The sequence below is a fragment of the Cyphomyrmex costatus genome, unplaced genomic scaffold (assembly GCF_001594065.2).
Source record: "Cyphomyrmex costatus isolate MS0001 unplaced genomic scaffold, Ccosl1.0 scaffold273, whole genome shotgun sequence".
Classification (NCBI taxonomy): Eukaryota; Metazoa; Arthropoda; class Insecta; order Hymenoptera; family Formicidae; genus Cyphomyrmex; species Cyphomyrmex costatus.
This window is the reverse complement of record NW_017276833.1, coordinates 357,687-372,748: the sequence shown is the minus strand read 5'-3', so window position 1 is coordinate 372,748 and position 15,062 is coordinate 357,687. Positions and strand designations below refer to the sequence as shown.

The following is a 15,062-nucleotide window of genomic DNA, read 5'->3' as shown; positions in this document are numbered from 1 at the left end:
TCAAGTGGACTGCACCCAGAGACTAGCCATAAAATATCCAGTTTTGATTGGTCCTCTAAAAGCAATACCTGCTCATATTTGAATCACTCTGACATTATCATTAATGTTATAGTGTTATATATTTCGGCAAAACAAATAAAAATTGTTTTATGATAAATAAATATTATGATCTTTATATGCAAAACAAAAAATAATATATATGAAAAAATTCCCTATATTTAATGTTTAATTAATTACAAAATAAAATAAAATTAATGGGAAGGAAAATAAATATATAAAACATAAATTTAAATATTTTCTGTTCATATAACATTAATTACGCGCGTGTATGTATGCGTGAATATATTATACATACATTATATTATAAATATATTATAAAATATATTATAAATATATTACATACATATATAATATACATAAATTAAATAAACATATTGGATATTTATAAAAATATTGTATTGTTATGTAAAATATTAAGCCCATTATATAATGTTTAAACATATAAGTACGATAATAATTATAATAAGTTACAAAATGGAAAAATATAGGATTAGCGCCTATCGCAGATGTAATGATTATAAATTATAAGTATATAACTTAAGGCAGTGGCGTAGCAGAAAAAATGTTTCGAGGGGGAACTGTAGAAATCAGTTTTTTAAAATTTTCTTTTTTATACTAGTGACGCATTTGGTATAAGCATAAACAAAAAGTTACGTTTAAAACACGTCAAATAAAAATGTAATTAATGTTGATTCATATATTTTGTACATCAATTTGATCACTTTAGTCGCCAATAAGTTTAAGCCTCTTTTTTTAATTTCTTAATTTTTTGTATTATTTTTAATCTATAATTATTTAATTTCTAATTTAATTTGAAGAAATTTTCTGGAAAGTTTCAGATCTTTAAATTCAATAACAAAAAAGTTAGGATATAATTTAAATACATATGTCATTATGCAATGTTGCGTTAGACGTTTCGCTGACGCTGCATACAAATTGTCATAATTTTTTTACTATTACATTTAAAGATCTAAAATTTTCCAGAAATAACATATAAATAGCATTAATAAAAATTTGCAATTCGAAAATTCGTAACACGTTTTGCGGTTGACCTAGCAGCAACATTTTTCTTCCGTGTAATTCATCGAATTTTCGTTTACGTGCCAAATACAAAGGAAAATTAACAGATATATTTTTAATACATAATAAACGATATTTTTGCAAGAAATTAAATACGAGAACCATCCCAACAGGATTTAATTTTCTTTCTCAAAACAAAATTGACATTTACGACTCGACAATTTTTTACACACTCTTATATAAAATTATCGAAATTCAGAATTTCCGAAGGGGGTGCTGATGCCCCCACGGCCCCCTCCCCCCGACTACGCCACTGACTTAAGGGTTCACAATTCTAGTGGTTGCTCGGTCCTGCTTCTCTCTTCTCTCTCGCAGCTTTACTTCTCGACACTTCCTCAAGACGACACGGGGCGTTTGATGGCACACATCCGCGGGGCGCAGCGCCGCGGCATCCGTACTTGGCGTGACGAGGCTGACGTCATCGGCGCGTGCGCGCCGCGTCGGGACGGCACTGCAGAAGCAGGCGAGTTCGCGGATGTATCGATTTTACGATCGTGCCTCTTGGTGCCTCTCTCACCGTGTCAGTGCGACCGTCGTTTCCCTTAGTTTTTTAGTGGACGTGCATGTTGTACATGGATAAAACCGTGAATGGGATTACCCGTTAGATACGTCGCTCCGTACACCGCCCGCTGACTCGCAACTTCTCGTCATCCTTCACCATGACCAAGGATAGATTAGCAGCCCTCGTCGCGGTGAGTGACTACTCTTGCTAGTTCGTCTGTCTCTCTTTCTCTCTCTCTCTCTCTCTCTCTCTCTCTCGTACACGATGCTCGGAGCTGCATCGTCTGCATACGTGTTCTATCATCGTCGTCGTCGTCGTCGTCGTCGTGGTTGGGCACGCGTGACTCACGCTCTACGACACGACCATGAAATAGTGTCACTCGGTAAACGCGGACTCATCGCGAGTCTAAACAGTCCGCCAAGGAATCGCCGAGAGAGCTTAACCGGTGGAAGCAGTGGATGAAACAGGCGCTCACCCCGGCCCACCTCGACGTACCGAGCTGACAGGTGTTCGCACCTTGGAATAATCATTAGACCGCGACGTTAGTAGCTCGCTGCATAGCGGTCCACCGAGCCGGTGGGGTCCATGGCGACTGTCGTCGACCTTGTTCGTTTATTAGATATACACACCGACGAATCCGAGAATGTATATTCATTATCGTGAGATCGCGCGGGGTCTACACTTCCAACGAAGGTCGCCCCCTGGGTTGTTTATGAGGATGGCACGTCTATACGTTCATTCACGCGATCGGTACGAGATATAAACACCGACCTACCGGAAAAGTTAACTGGATCACTTTTTGTCAATAGTTGAAACGTCATTTTTGTTAGAACGGCGCCGGTGAAAAGTCTCCACGAGTCACCACACCTTACTTTATGGAGTTTAACTTGAAAGTCGAAATCAGTGAGTTGACGGTCGATTTGAATATCCGGTAGTCGTACCGCCTACCTTGACGAGTTTCCTCAACATTTTTTCAACGAAAGCTGTATTATTTCCATGCAATATGCTACGAAATGAGGAAACTTTCCCGTGTCGGATACTTTCGACAATTATTTATTACACATCATCTCGTAGAATGAGAAGGAAAAGTATTTTCGATAATTATTTATTACATGTAGGTTGTTCTGAAAGTTTCCGCGAGATGGCATTGTACGTTGTGTCACATAAAAACTGTTGATATGTTAACTTTACTTCATCTTTTAATGACACTTGCCGACTTGCCTTTGATGCATCCAGCATTCATTCGTTCAGTCGTGCGAGACACATTCGAAGTCTGAAGTTGACACACTCTTGAAAGAAAATGAATTTATTACGAGAATATTTTCGCACGACGATTTTCTAAGATTTTTTAAGAAGTCGCTAATTCCGTTACAATGTATTGAGAGTCTTCGTTCGGCATTTGGCGACGAAGCACCATCTCAAAAGACTGTTTACGAGTGGTAGGACTTAAAGCGCGGTTGAATAAAACTCAGTAAAGAATCCTGTGAGGATCGTCCTGTCACTCCATAGAACGTCGATGCTGTACGTAACTTATTGCAGGAAGACCATCGCACGACTCACTTTAATTTCCACCAATAAAAGATTAACTTTAATCTCGGTTTAATTTACTGTTTATCTTTTTCTATAAATTTTTATAACTAGAAAAAGACGGAGAGTAAATTAAAGCGAGATTAAAGTTAATCTGCATTTGTGGAAATGGGCATTACAGAGAAATAAAAACATTCGTAGACATTGAACATTCGTATGACACGAATCAAAACAAAAATAATAATAAATACAGTAAAGGACCCTTAGTTTAAAACAAATAGTGAAGTAGAAAGACAAATTAAGAGGCAAAACTTTAAAAAAATTTTTTTCTTTTTAATGAAATAGTCGAAACATAAAAGAAAATTTAAAATTGTCAAAAAAGCAAATAACATAGAATTAAAAAATATATAAAAGTATAATAACTTTAACAGAAATCAAATCAAAACAATCCTACATGATAATCTTGGCGTCAGAAAATTGTGTGCTTGTTGGATATCGGAGGCCCAAAAAAAGGCGTATATCAAATGATGCGAAGAAATGATGCTCAAAAAATATGACTATGATCGGTCCAGAGCGGTATACGTCATCGTAGGTGACGAATCATTATTGTTATGAACCGGAAAACAAGCGGCAATCGTATGTGGGTGTTCCCAGATGAGCCGCATCCAACAAAAGTGAATCACGGCAGAAGTGTTGGGAAGAAAATGATTGCATCGTTCTTCAGGAGAACCGATCTTTATTGTGCCTGTCGTGCTTGAAAATCGTCGACGATTAATACTGACAATGAGTGGTACACAACAATTGCCTGCCGGCTGTATTTGAAAAAATTAGTCAAAGTTGGCCAAGATTGCGCATCATTTTGCATCAAGACAATGAATTGTCGCACAATGCAGAAGAGACTACTCAATTTTGGCCAGTGCCCATGTAAAATTGATAACTCATCTACTGTACAATCCAGATACATTATTAATCATTATGAATAAGGAAAGCAGAAAGTAATCACATTATAATGAAGTAATCTTTAATAGTATATTGAATTTTGAGTTAATACATATATGAATAAGAATATTACTTCTGTGTAATATTTTCTTTTTCTATAATATCCTCAATATCTTAGTTTGTTAAAAAGTGAATATATTTTATACTTAGTTGACGTCTTACGAGATTTTGTACCGCGGCTTGAATGAATATTTAAGAGATATCTCTGAAAAAATTCTAAAGTGCATGCGCATTGTGTTGGATATTCTATGTTTAAAATATAATATGCGCACATCAACATTTTCAAAGCTTCATAGAAACAATATGTTCTTTCGATTTGTGTAGCTACTATAAATAAATAAAACATTCGGCGTGCCCCGCATCATCTATTTACAATAACGAAAAAGTCATCAAATTACAATTACAGTAGTTTTTTAAATACCCTGGGCAACAAAATTAACGCAACACCTGTTTCACTCTGCAAAAATAGGCAAACTTCAAGATAAAATAACTTCGTCAAAAACCTCTACTTTTCAGATCGCTACTTGAAAAAGTGGTCTCACGCAGATTTTATGAAGTTACACAAACATAAATGAAGATATATCAGATCTCAAAATTTTTTACGAAATTTGCGGAGTTTCATGGGGCGGACTAAAAATTGTACGCAAATGCGATTTACATCACTCGAAAGAGCGAATCTTTACCTTTAATTTACTTTTTTTTTACGAAGCTTCGTACGATTTTTTTTCACCGAGTTATTCAACGTTGAAGCAAAAATGACCCTTTTACTACAATAACTCGGTGAAAAAAAATCGTACGGAGCTTCGTAAAAAAAACAAATTAAAGGTAAAGATTCGCTCTTTCGAATGATGTAAACCACATTTGTGCACAATTTTTATTTCGTGCATTGGAACTTTTCAAATTTCGTAAACAAATTTTTAGGTTTAACGCACTTTTATTTATTTTTGTGTAACTTCACGAAATATCAGTGAAACCGTTTTTTGAAGTACAGTCTGAAGTTACAGTCTGAAAAGTAGAGATTTCAAGCTTTAAAATGCTTTTCTAAACATTTCGATTCGACGATTTTTTGACGAAGTTATTTTATCTTGAAGTTTGCATGTAACTACTGAACAAAATTAAAGACACTTAAAATAAGCGTTAAAAAAACCAAACTCAAATTTCATATATCTCTCCGCGAAGAACGGTTGCGAAGCGAAAAAACTTTTTACAGCCATAACAAATGTCTTTAATTGTAAGTGAAGTTTAATATTTTCTTTTTAAAATTTTTTATTATTATACTACAATTTTTTCACTGAATGATTTGTAAGTGAGTAATGTATTGTGTAGCCTTTTCTTTGAAAATTTCTAAAAATGTTACCGCCGGTATTAGCATTATCCGAGGTGTACCACAGAGAGGTTACACGGTCGGATTTACACCTCGTGTGCGTCCGAGTGCGTTCGGTGAAATGCGTGGGTAACAACAAATAATTAAGTTAATGCGAATTTTATCTTAAATAATGCGCGTTTACATAAAAATAGAAGTTACGTTTTTTTATGCAGATTTACAGCTCGTTTTTACCAAATATAATTACTAATGTAAGTGTATTTAAAGATTCTATAATTAGCTATAATTATAAAGACTTTGAATACACTTCAAACTTTTCCAATTATATATTGTTAATTTAAAAAAGAATAAAAGCTATCACAAAATTATCAAGTTTTGGAAAAACGACTCATTAAGTTATAACAAATTTAACATGTGAATTATAACAATACGTGATAGATAATATGAGTCAACCGCTGGTTATTATTAGCGAATATAATTTAATTATTAAACATAAATAAATAAATTATATTATATTTTCGCTATTAGTATTAAGATGATAATTTAAGATGTAACTTAGCAAAAACGAGCTAGAGGCCCTCCACCACCCCCGCCGATTTTATCGTCGGTCCTCTTTTCTTTCTATTAATATACTCATTCGCAAAAAACGGGCCATTGTAAATATAACAGCCTGTTTTTGCGGGTAAGTATTTATGTTGTTTTCTTTTTTTATTTCTATTTTAATTTTTAATTATTTTATTTTATATAGGTACATACATTTTTGAATACAATTTTCTAATAAATACAATCTTTAATTATATAATATAATTCTTTATTCAATTTAATACAATAATTATAATACAAAATAATTATATTTATATTACAATAACAGTATTGTAATACAATAATAATATTACAATAACAGTATTATATTACAATAATAATATACAATAGTAAGAATTATTTAAAATATACAATAATATATACAATTATAAGTGCTGTTTAAAATACATTAAAAATGAGCATAATTAAAAAATGTTAATGTGGACACGAAAACGTCGAAAATACGTATGATAACACAAAATTTTAGTAGATCAATGGTTATTGAAATAATAAAAAATAGAATGAAATATTCACGATAATTGAATCATATTTTTTTTATTTTTAATGTTGATTTATTATTATAAAATTTATTAAGTATAATCTAATGAAATTTGATAGATTTATGTTGTGGTGCGCCGGTTAATATCCGATACAAAGAAGAAAAACCTTCATAGTAGGAAGCGAATTTAATGTATTCCGTTTCTACGTCGTAAAATCTTTGCAAAGAAAAATTAAGCAATCCGTCAAACACCAACGGATCTCGTTACAAGATTTTGTTACAGGTATGAATCTGGAATTTTCTCAACACTGTTTATGCGATAATTTTGGCAGCGTGTCATTTATCATTTTCATCGCACTTTTAATATTGTATTAAATTTTGTAATTAAAAAAATATGTTCTGCCATTACTAAAAATCATCTTTTATTGAAAATGAAATGGATAGAATTATTTTCTTATGAAATAGTAGTTACGAAGGAATATATTTAATAATAATAAAATACACGTATTACTGTAATCTTTTATATGTGTGGGTACAAAGTTTCTCGGGTACCAACTATTCGAGATAAGCCGAACCCAATAATAGTGGGATTTTAAAGAATTATTTTCATATTGAAATAATTATTATCTAAAATTTGATAATATTTCCAATACATATTTCTGTATGTCTAAACATTTTAATTATTATAATCCCGCTAATATGAGGGTACCCATTCGACTTATCTCGAATTTTTTGCATCCACACATTTTTAATCAAATTCATATATTTACAATAACATTATTGAAAGAGTACAAAGCATTTTGGTTTATCTAAGTCGACAAAAATCAAAATTTGTTAAATATAATCTTATAATACATGCATTTTATTACAAACATAGATATATACACATATAAGCTGCAATTATTAAATTAATTAATATCTTAGAATGACGGGGGATGTCCAATACCTGAAAATAATTTTTAAAACAATTAACAGATAGAGAATTAAGTATATACATTCGTAACCACATTTTCATTAAAGTATAAGTAATAAAATGAAGTAAATTATTTGTATAAAATTTAAATTAATTTACTTAATGTGATTTTTCAATTTAAACAATCATATTACATATAATATTGAAGTTTAGTATTGTTACTAGTATGATTACTAATGGAAGAACATTTAGTAGAATTAAGAAAGCGAAGACAATTGTATTTCAAAATATGCTACACTGAATTCATTTCGTAACTTGATTTTAAAATGTATAGATAATATAAATGTAATTGACTCATTGGCAAAATTATTATTCCCGAGAACAGCTTACAAACCTTCCGGATTAATTCCAATCTTACAACAAGAATCTCCAACGGAACCATGCAAATAGACTTTATAAAGATTTTACAAAAAACAACGATAAGAATAATTCTCCATTATGAAAATAATTTCATCGGTATAAACCACGCATTCACAGATAACTATCTGACGCGAGATACAATAACGAGACCTTTGCATATAAAAAAAAATTATTAATGACTTTTTAATATTCAAAATAAAATTTAAATTAAAATATGTTTTAAAATTATATATGTGCCCCAAAATCTTTAGATCAATCAACAATTCTTATTATCATATGTTTCGTCGATTTCGTGTAATTTACATCAGTGAAGTAACAAATTGGTTTACTAAGTCAAGATAAATGCTATTAAATACAGGATATTTAAATCCGATACATATAATATATTACCTTAATAGTCTAATAAACATATAAGTTATTAGTAATAATTATATGAAAAATTACAAAAGTAAATTTGATGGCGTTTATCTGGACAAAGTTCACATAAATTTTACATTGCGTATCCAATAATATAAACATTTGTTTACAATACAAATCACAATTATCACGTTAACGCGTTACATAAATTACACCTATTTTACAAAAAAATTTTATTTCGATACACCTAAAAATACAATAAAATACAAAATTAATTTAGATCATTTCGATATTTGCTAATTGGAACAGAATGCTGATAAAATTGAATAAAATTTGAAGTTTTATTCAATTTTGTCCTTCTTTCCAATTATCAAGTATTATATGATACCTATGGGTGGTTTAGTTTCACATATGTTGCGCATGATGTATTATTTCATCCTTCTTTAGTATATTCGGTAAATGACAAGGATAAAATTATACATCTTGCGCATTATGTGTGAAACGAAATGGGGACTTATATTTTCCTACCTATATATAGTTTATTAATTAGAAAGAGATTTGTACTTTACCTATCCATATACCTATTGTCTTACCTACCCGTATTTTTTCGTGCCTATTCGCCTATAAATAGACGGGATAACCTGAGCGCGATACTAAACGAATAAGAAAAGAACAAATAAGAAATTTAAGAAATCGCAATTTAGATTGCGAGCAATTTTGCCCTCCCGAAAGTCACCCTCCCAAATATCAAGAGATACGATAGCGTCTCGACGCTAAGACATTTACTTACATATTTACCTTTATAACCTTGATTGGTGTTACACACCAACCTACCTTGTATAGATCCTCTTCTTTCTTCTGGCCGAATTGAACCCACCTTTTTGATGATCTCGGCCAATAGTTTCTGGCTTCGAATGCCAGAATCGACATAAAAGAATGAAACTTCTTTTTACCTGTTGACTATCGTCAACGACAATAAGCGTAAAATTTTTACGCTTTTATTTGATGCGCGAAACACGGACGCGTCGCGAAGAGCCATCATATTAATGAAATTATAATTATACTAAACGAAAATAAATTGTTAACAATATACTATAATACGATTCAATTTTGCATCTATTCTTTATTCGCGTTTCTGTGTAACTAAAATTGTATCTATATTTATTAAAATATATTTATCCTATTAAAAATAAATGCAAATTAAAAAAAATCTTTATATTGAAGCTCTGATTATGATTAAAAAAAACTCCATCGTGAATATTATGAAATTAAGATTTATTTTTGACCTAAAATTTATAAAACGAAAAAAAAATATTAATTTAAAAATAAATAAAGAAAAATTATTTAATGAATTACTATCTGATACTAAGGCTCATTTTCATCGATTCGAGCGATTCGTTACTGAATTTCATCTCAAAAGCATGCGGAGATGAAAAATTCAGAAAAATGACGTAAGATTCGATAAGGATGATAAATTTCCCTGAATAGTGTCAATATAAATACTTTTTTTTAGTAATTATAATTTATTATAATTATTTTTTTATATAATAATTAAATCGAAATCAAGTGACGCAAATTTTATTACAGTTTTATAACAGTTATTAAATAAAATTCTTATTTTATTTTATAATGCGACGTAAATTGAATCTGACGTCATATTACTACTTTAACTGGTATAAGTTACCAATTACTACATATGGATAAGTTATAAAAGTTTAGGCTAAAGTTAGTGCGGTGAGATAAATAATAATAATAATTAGAAATCAAAAAACGATTTATATCAAAAAGCAAAATGAATTATATGAAATATATACTGTTCAATATTAAAATGTTTTATTATTTCACAAAACGTACGACTATGAATTAAGCAGCAATAGATAAAATTACTTCGAAAACAAAATCTTTTTATATGCATATGCTTTTTCGCACTAATTTTTACAAAACTTAATCTTAGATAATTGTTTGGAATGGGATGGATGGGAAAAGTAATAAAACAACATTTGTAACACTCCAATTCAATTTTCATGATTGAGATAATTCAAGCGTCACAATTTTTATTAATATAGGTAATAACTTTAACCATTTTTTTTTATTTCCTTTTTATTTTACCAGATTTTTATTTAAAATATATAAAATATATATAAATATTTTATTCTTTTTATTTCTCTCAATCTTAATTAATTTAATGTATATTCATCTCCCCGTTTTTATCTATATTTTATTAATATACATTTTCTATTTTTTTATTATATTTATATTACTATTTTCTATCATTCTATTTTTTGTATTCCAAGATTTTCTTTACTTTTTTTTCTATTTAATCATATAAGAGAATACCATGAGTCAATTTAAATAACTGTAAAAAAATGAACATATTTTAATCTTTTATAGCTTCATTTAATCTCTTAACTTACGTTTAATTATATGTTCATATTTTTAAAAAAATATATGATTGTATATTTTCAACTAATAAACGTAAAAATTCAATCAATTTTTATGTACTTAGATTCAATATTAATAAAAAAATATTAAATGATCACAATATAAGAGTGAATAAATAATCTATTATATCCTCATGGTATTCCTAATTTCTTAAAAAATTTCGCTTTCATACAAAATTTATATGCATTCGAACATATTCGTATGCACATAAATTATACGCACAATTATATTCAACAATAAATAAGAAGCATCCAAGATTAAGTTGATCCTAATCTGTTAAAACTTATCCATTTTAAGGCAATGGATGTATGGAATATTAAGTTCTCAACTATTAAATTTGTATATTACTATTATTAAATTGATATATGCTTGTGTATCTAAGTATAAATAATATATTGATAAAATTACCATACATCCATTACCTCAATAAGAACATTGATTTATCACTCACCGATCCGATGCGCAACAGCAGAGTTACATCTGCAACGTCGCTACGATGATTCTGTAACAAAAAAATATATAATCCAAATTAAAACATAATTATAAATTTTATAAAAGGATCTTAAGAACATTATTATAAAATTTCAAATTTTAAAGCAATCCTTTTTTTTTAATTAAATACTAGTATTTTTAAATTATTGTAAAGTAAAACAATTTAAGAATAAATTGAGCAGAGATATCGATTTTACATAAGTAAAAAATAATATTTACCGCAAGGTTGCTCCACCGGTGCCCGATGCCTCTCCCGGTCCTCCTCCTCCTCTCAGATTTGGGTTGACATCCTCTCGCACTGGTCACTCGCGTAAAACACTCGCGAATAGTACACTATAATCGCGCGCGGACTATAATTTTTTCAAAGTCTTTCGCGCGACACTGTCGTTTTCCGGGTTTACAAAACCCACGATAGGATTTCCATTTCGGTCGGTGGAATCAACACCACACGTCGACGAGTACTGCGAAACACACGGTTGTTGCCGAACAAGGGTTAAGCCCCACACGATAGAAGACGTAATCGATCGTATCGAGTTCATCACCTCTGATTTAAACAAAATCACGTTTAAAATTGACTCAGCCATACGCCCTAACTATCATTTCGTCGTGGACACAAAAGGTGCTGTACCTCGTGTGATAACACTCGGCTAGTAGACGTGACGAGCGCCTCTTGATTTATATCAAGATTAATTGATAACAAGAGAAAAGTTGGTACCGATTGCCGATTCTAACAATCTAGACAGTATCGGAAATAGGATCCAACCCCTCGTCCCGAGCAGACCATAAAGATCAACAGCTAGGTTCTGACCAAGTCAGATTAAAGCGATTCAAACGGATATAAAGCAGAGAAATGAGCGCTTTTGGGCGACCCAGAGATGAACCCGAGGGACAATCGATCGCTTCTACCGCTAAGGGCCGAACCGTTTGCCGGCAGACGGAGCGTGTCCTCTATCAGTCGAAACCGCGCGAACACAGCACCCTGTGCGAAGTGCGTGACATGTACGCGGCCGACATCACCTCGTGCTCGGGCACTCGGCATGAGAGTTGCAATGACCACCAATGGTGGCCACACGTGCAGCAACGTCTCAAAGAGAGTTCCGTTTCCTGTCTTACTGTTGTAGATGTGATTCCATCGACCGTCGAAACGGATCTCCATCGAATGGGTATTGTGAAAAGTCCAATTAGTCCGATAATCATTTCAACGGCACTCCCGAACGGCACACGCGACGCGACGAACCGGCTGCGGTTCGTTTATATTGAATTAAATCGGCGACGAGGGTACGTTGGCTTCCCCGTCGTTGGATTTTTACACGAAGAAAACGATTTTACTCAAGTATCTAAAAATTTATCTAGATATGTATCATTCAGATAGATCCGAAAATTTTCAGATACTTTAGGAAAATCGTTTTACTTCCTCGTGTACATCCTCGGGGTACTGAGCCCTCTCACCACGTCAAGGTCGTACCCGTGAGAGGGAAGATATTTATTATATGAAATTCTGAAAAACGTATTATACATTTATTATCTATCAATAATTATCAGTTAACTTTTAAAAATGAATCTTAAATACACATCAATTTGTCACGAAATAAATTAAGAGCAGATAAAAGGGTTGGATCTCTTATTATGATACGTAGATATCATAAGGGTCCATGAAATGGGCTAGAAATTAATAAAGACGAGTAATATTCCTTTCATTATCGACAAATAGTTCCATAGTTACGCTCAAGTTTTTATACGGATTATATGACAAAAGATGCGATTTAATTGTAAACCATCAGACAGAGAGAGAGAGAGAGAGAGAGAGAGAGAGAGAGAGTATTAAAAATTGAAATATAATATTGGAATGTTACAAATACTTCACGTAAATGATTATGCAAAAAAATCATACTAGTGAAAACCATTTTTTATCGTCTTTTGTCAACACATAAGTTAATGCGAATTATTTAAAATTATAAAATAAATGTAAAATATGTTCTTCGGTGTACCAGGATATTATTACATTATCATATTAAATAAATACGATTCGTGCTGTTAAAATTAATCTACTAGAAAATATCTCATTAATTCTGCGATAAAATACTAATTGAATTTCACTGTGTTTGAAATAATTTAAAGTCAAATTATTATTATACTAATATACAATTTAGTCATATTAAAAAAATAATACAAAATAAAACAGAATTGAAGAGCTAAGTGCCAGTAAGCTTTTTCTCATGACAGTCGAATGGTTTAAATATTCGTCATACCAGTCAGCAGTCGGGAGTATTTAAAATAATTTTATTTAAAATATATATTTCAAATATATATATATATATCCTATGTATATGTATTTAATATGTATTTAAATTATGTAAAAGCAAAATGTGTGAAGCAGTTATTTAACATTTCTCATTTTAAAAAAACTTTTTCTGTCTTATTTCTTATTTAATATTTTAAGTATGTTTTTCGAATGTAAAATACAACGTTTAGTATTATCTTTTATAGTGTTTGTCACAAAAATACGTTTCAGAAAGAAATGTTAATTAGAGCGGTACAGTTACCTACTTACACCGAGCAGCGGTAATGGAATGACTGCTCGCCACTCGGTGTATCGGTGAGCCGGGTGAGCGGGGGTGCGACTGCCCTTCCACATCAAAACAATTCCCAAGGTTGCTTTCACTAACCGTCTAATATTAACCGTCGAAATATTCATTAACGCGCTCGCGTATTACTAAATAATTAAAATTCGTCACATTTTTACTGTTCTCCGATAATTACAATTTATTATACGATTGTTGCTTTATTTCTTACATTTGTTTCGCACATACACGGCTCTTGATTACTTCATCTTTAGATATTTCAAATGTTATAATAAGTGATTATTAGTTTACAATATAACTTTTTATTACACTAAATCCGCATAATATATACGCAGTATTTTAACTAAAGATTGACGTGCATTGTGCCCTTTGTTACTTTTGAACTGTTTAATTTTTATGTCTTATTCCGCATTCTTTATCCGAAATAGAAAAATACGTTATATTTGAATTTTATACATATATGTTTGAATGTATACGAATGCTGTTTATACACATTATTCTATTTAGTCCAAATTATTTCCAAAATTAAAAAATGTTTTTATTTATTTTTATTAAAAAAATGTATTACATATCAACTTTTAATTATAAATTATCAGAGAGAGAGAGAGAGAGAGAGAGAGATTTATAAAAATTAAGATACAATATGTGTTAGGATGTCAAAAACATTTAACGTGAACAGTTATGCAAAAATAAACCGTGCTTATAAACTAATGCTTATTTTAAGTATCTTTAATTTTGTTCAATAGCTGCATGCAAACTTCAAGATAAAATAACTTCGTCAAAAATCGTCGAATCGAGATGTTTAAAAAAGCATTTTGAAGCTTGAAATCTCGACTTTTCAGACTGGTACTTCAAAAACCTGATATTTCGTGAAGTTACACAAAAATAAATAAAAGTGCGTCAAACCTAAAAATTTTTTACGAAGTTTGAAAAGTTCCAACGCACGAAATAAAAATCATGCACAAATGCGGTTTACATCATTCGAAAGAGCGAATCTTTATCTTTGATTAATTTTTTTACGAAGTTCCGTACGATTTTTTTCACCGAGTTATTCAACGTTGTAGTATATAAAAAGGTCATTTTTTCCTTTTTCATTTTCACTCAGAAAAATTTTAATGCACAACTTTTCTCACTCAAATGTAGTCTTTCTAGCAGCTTGATTTGACACGTCAAACTGCTTGGAGGAAGAGAGAGGGGAGGGAGCAGAGAGAGAGAGACGTATTTTTAAGGCTAGAAATATAGATTACTGCATTCTATTCCTAATAAAATGATTTCTTGTACAG

At 31.0% G+C, this 15,062-nt stretch overlaps 1 protein-coding gene across 4 annotated transcripts in view; it reads left to right on the top strand.

The window, feature by feature from the left end:
* Positions 1-1,384: 1,384 nt before the first annotated feature.
* Positions 1,385-15,062, top strand: part of Syx1A (syntaxin 1A) — a 36,097-nt gene continuing 22,419 nt past the window's right edge. For all 4 annotated transcript variants that reach the window (XR_001940737.1, XR_001940736.1, XM_018540949.1 and 1 more), the window contains exon 1: positions 1,385-1,832. Coding sequence is in view for 2 of the 4 variants with exons in the window: in XM_018540949.1 (XP_018396451.1) it covers positions 1,800-1,832 (33 nt within the window). In the remaining 2 variants the exon portion in view is untranslated. The remainder of the gene's footprint in view (positions 1,833-15,062) is intronic.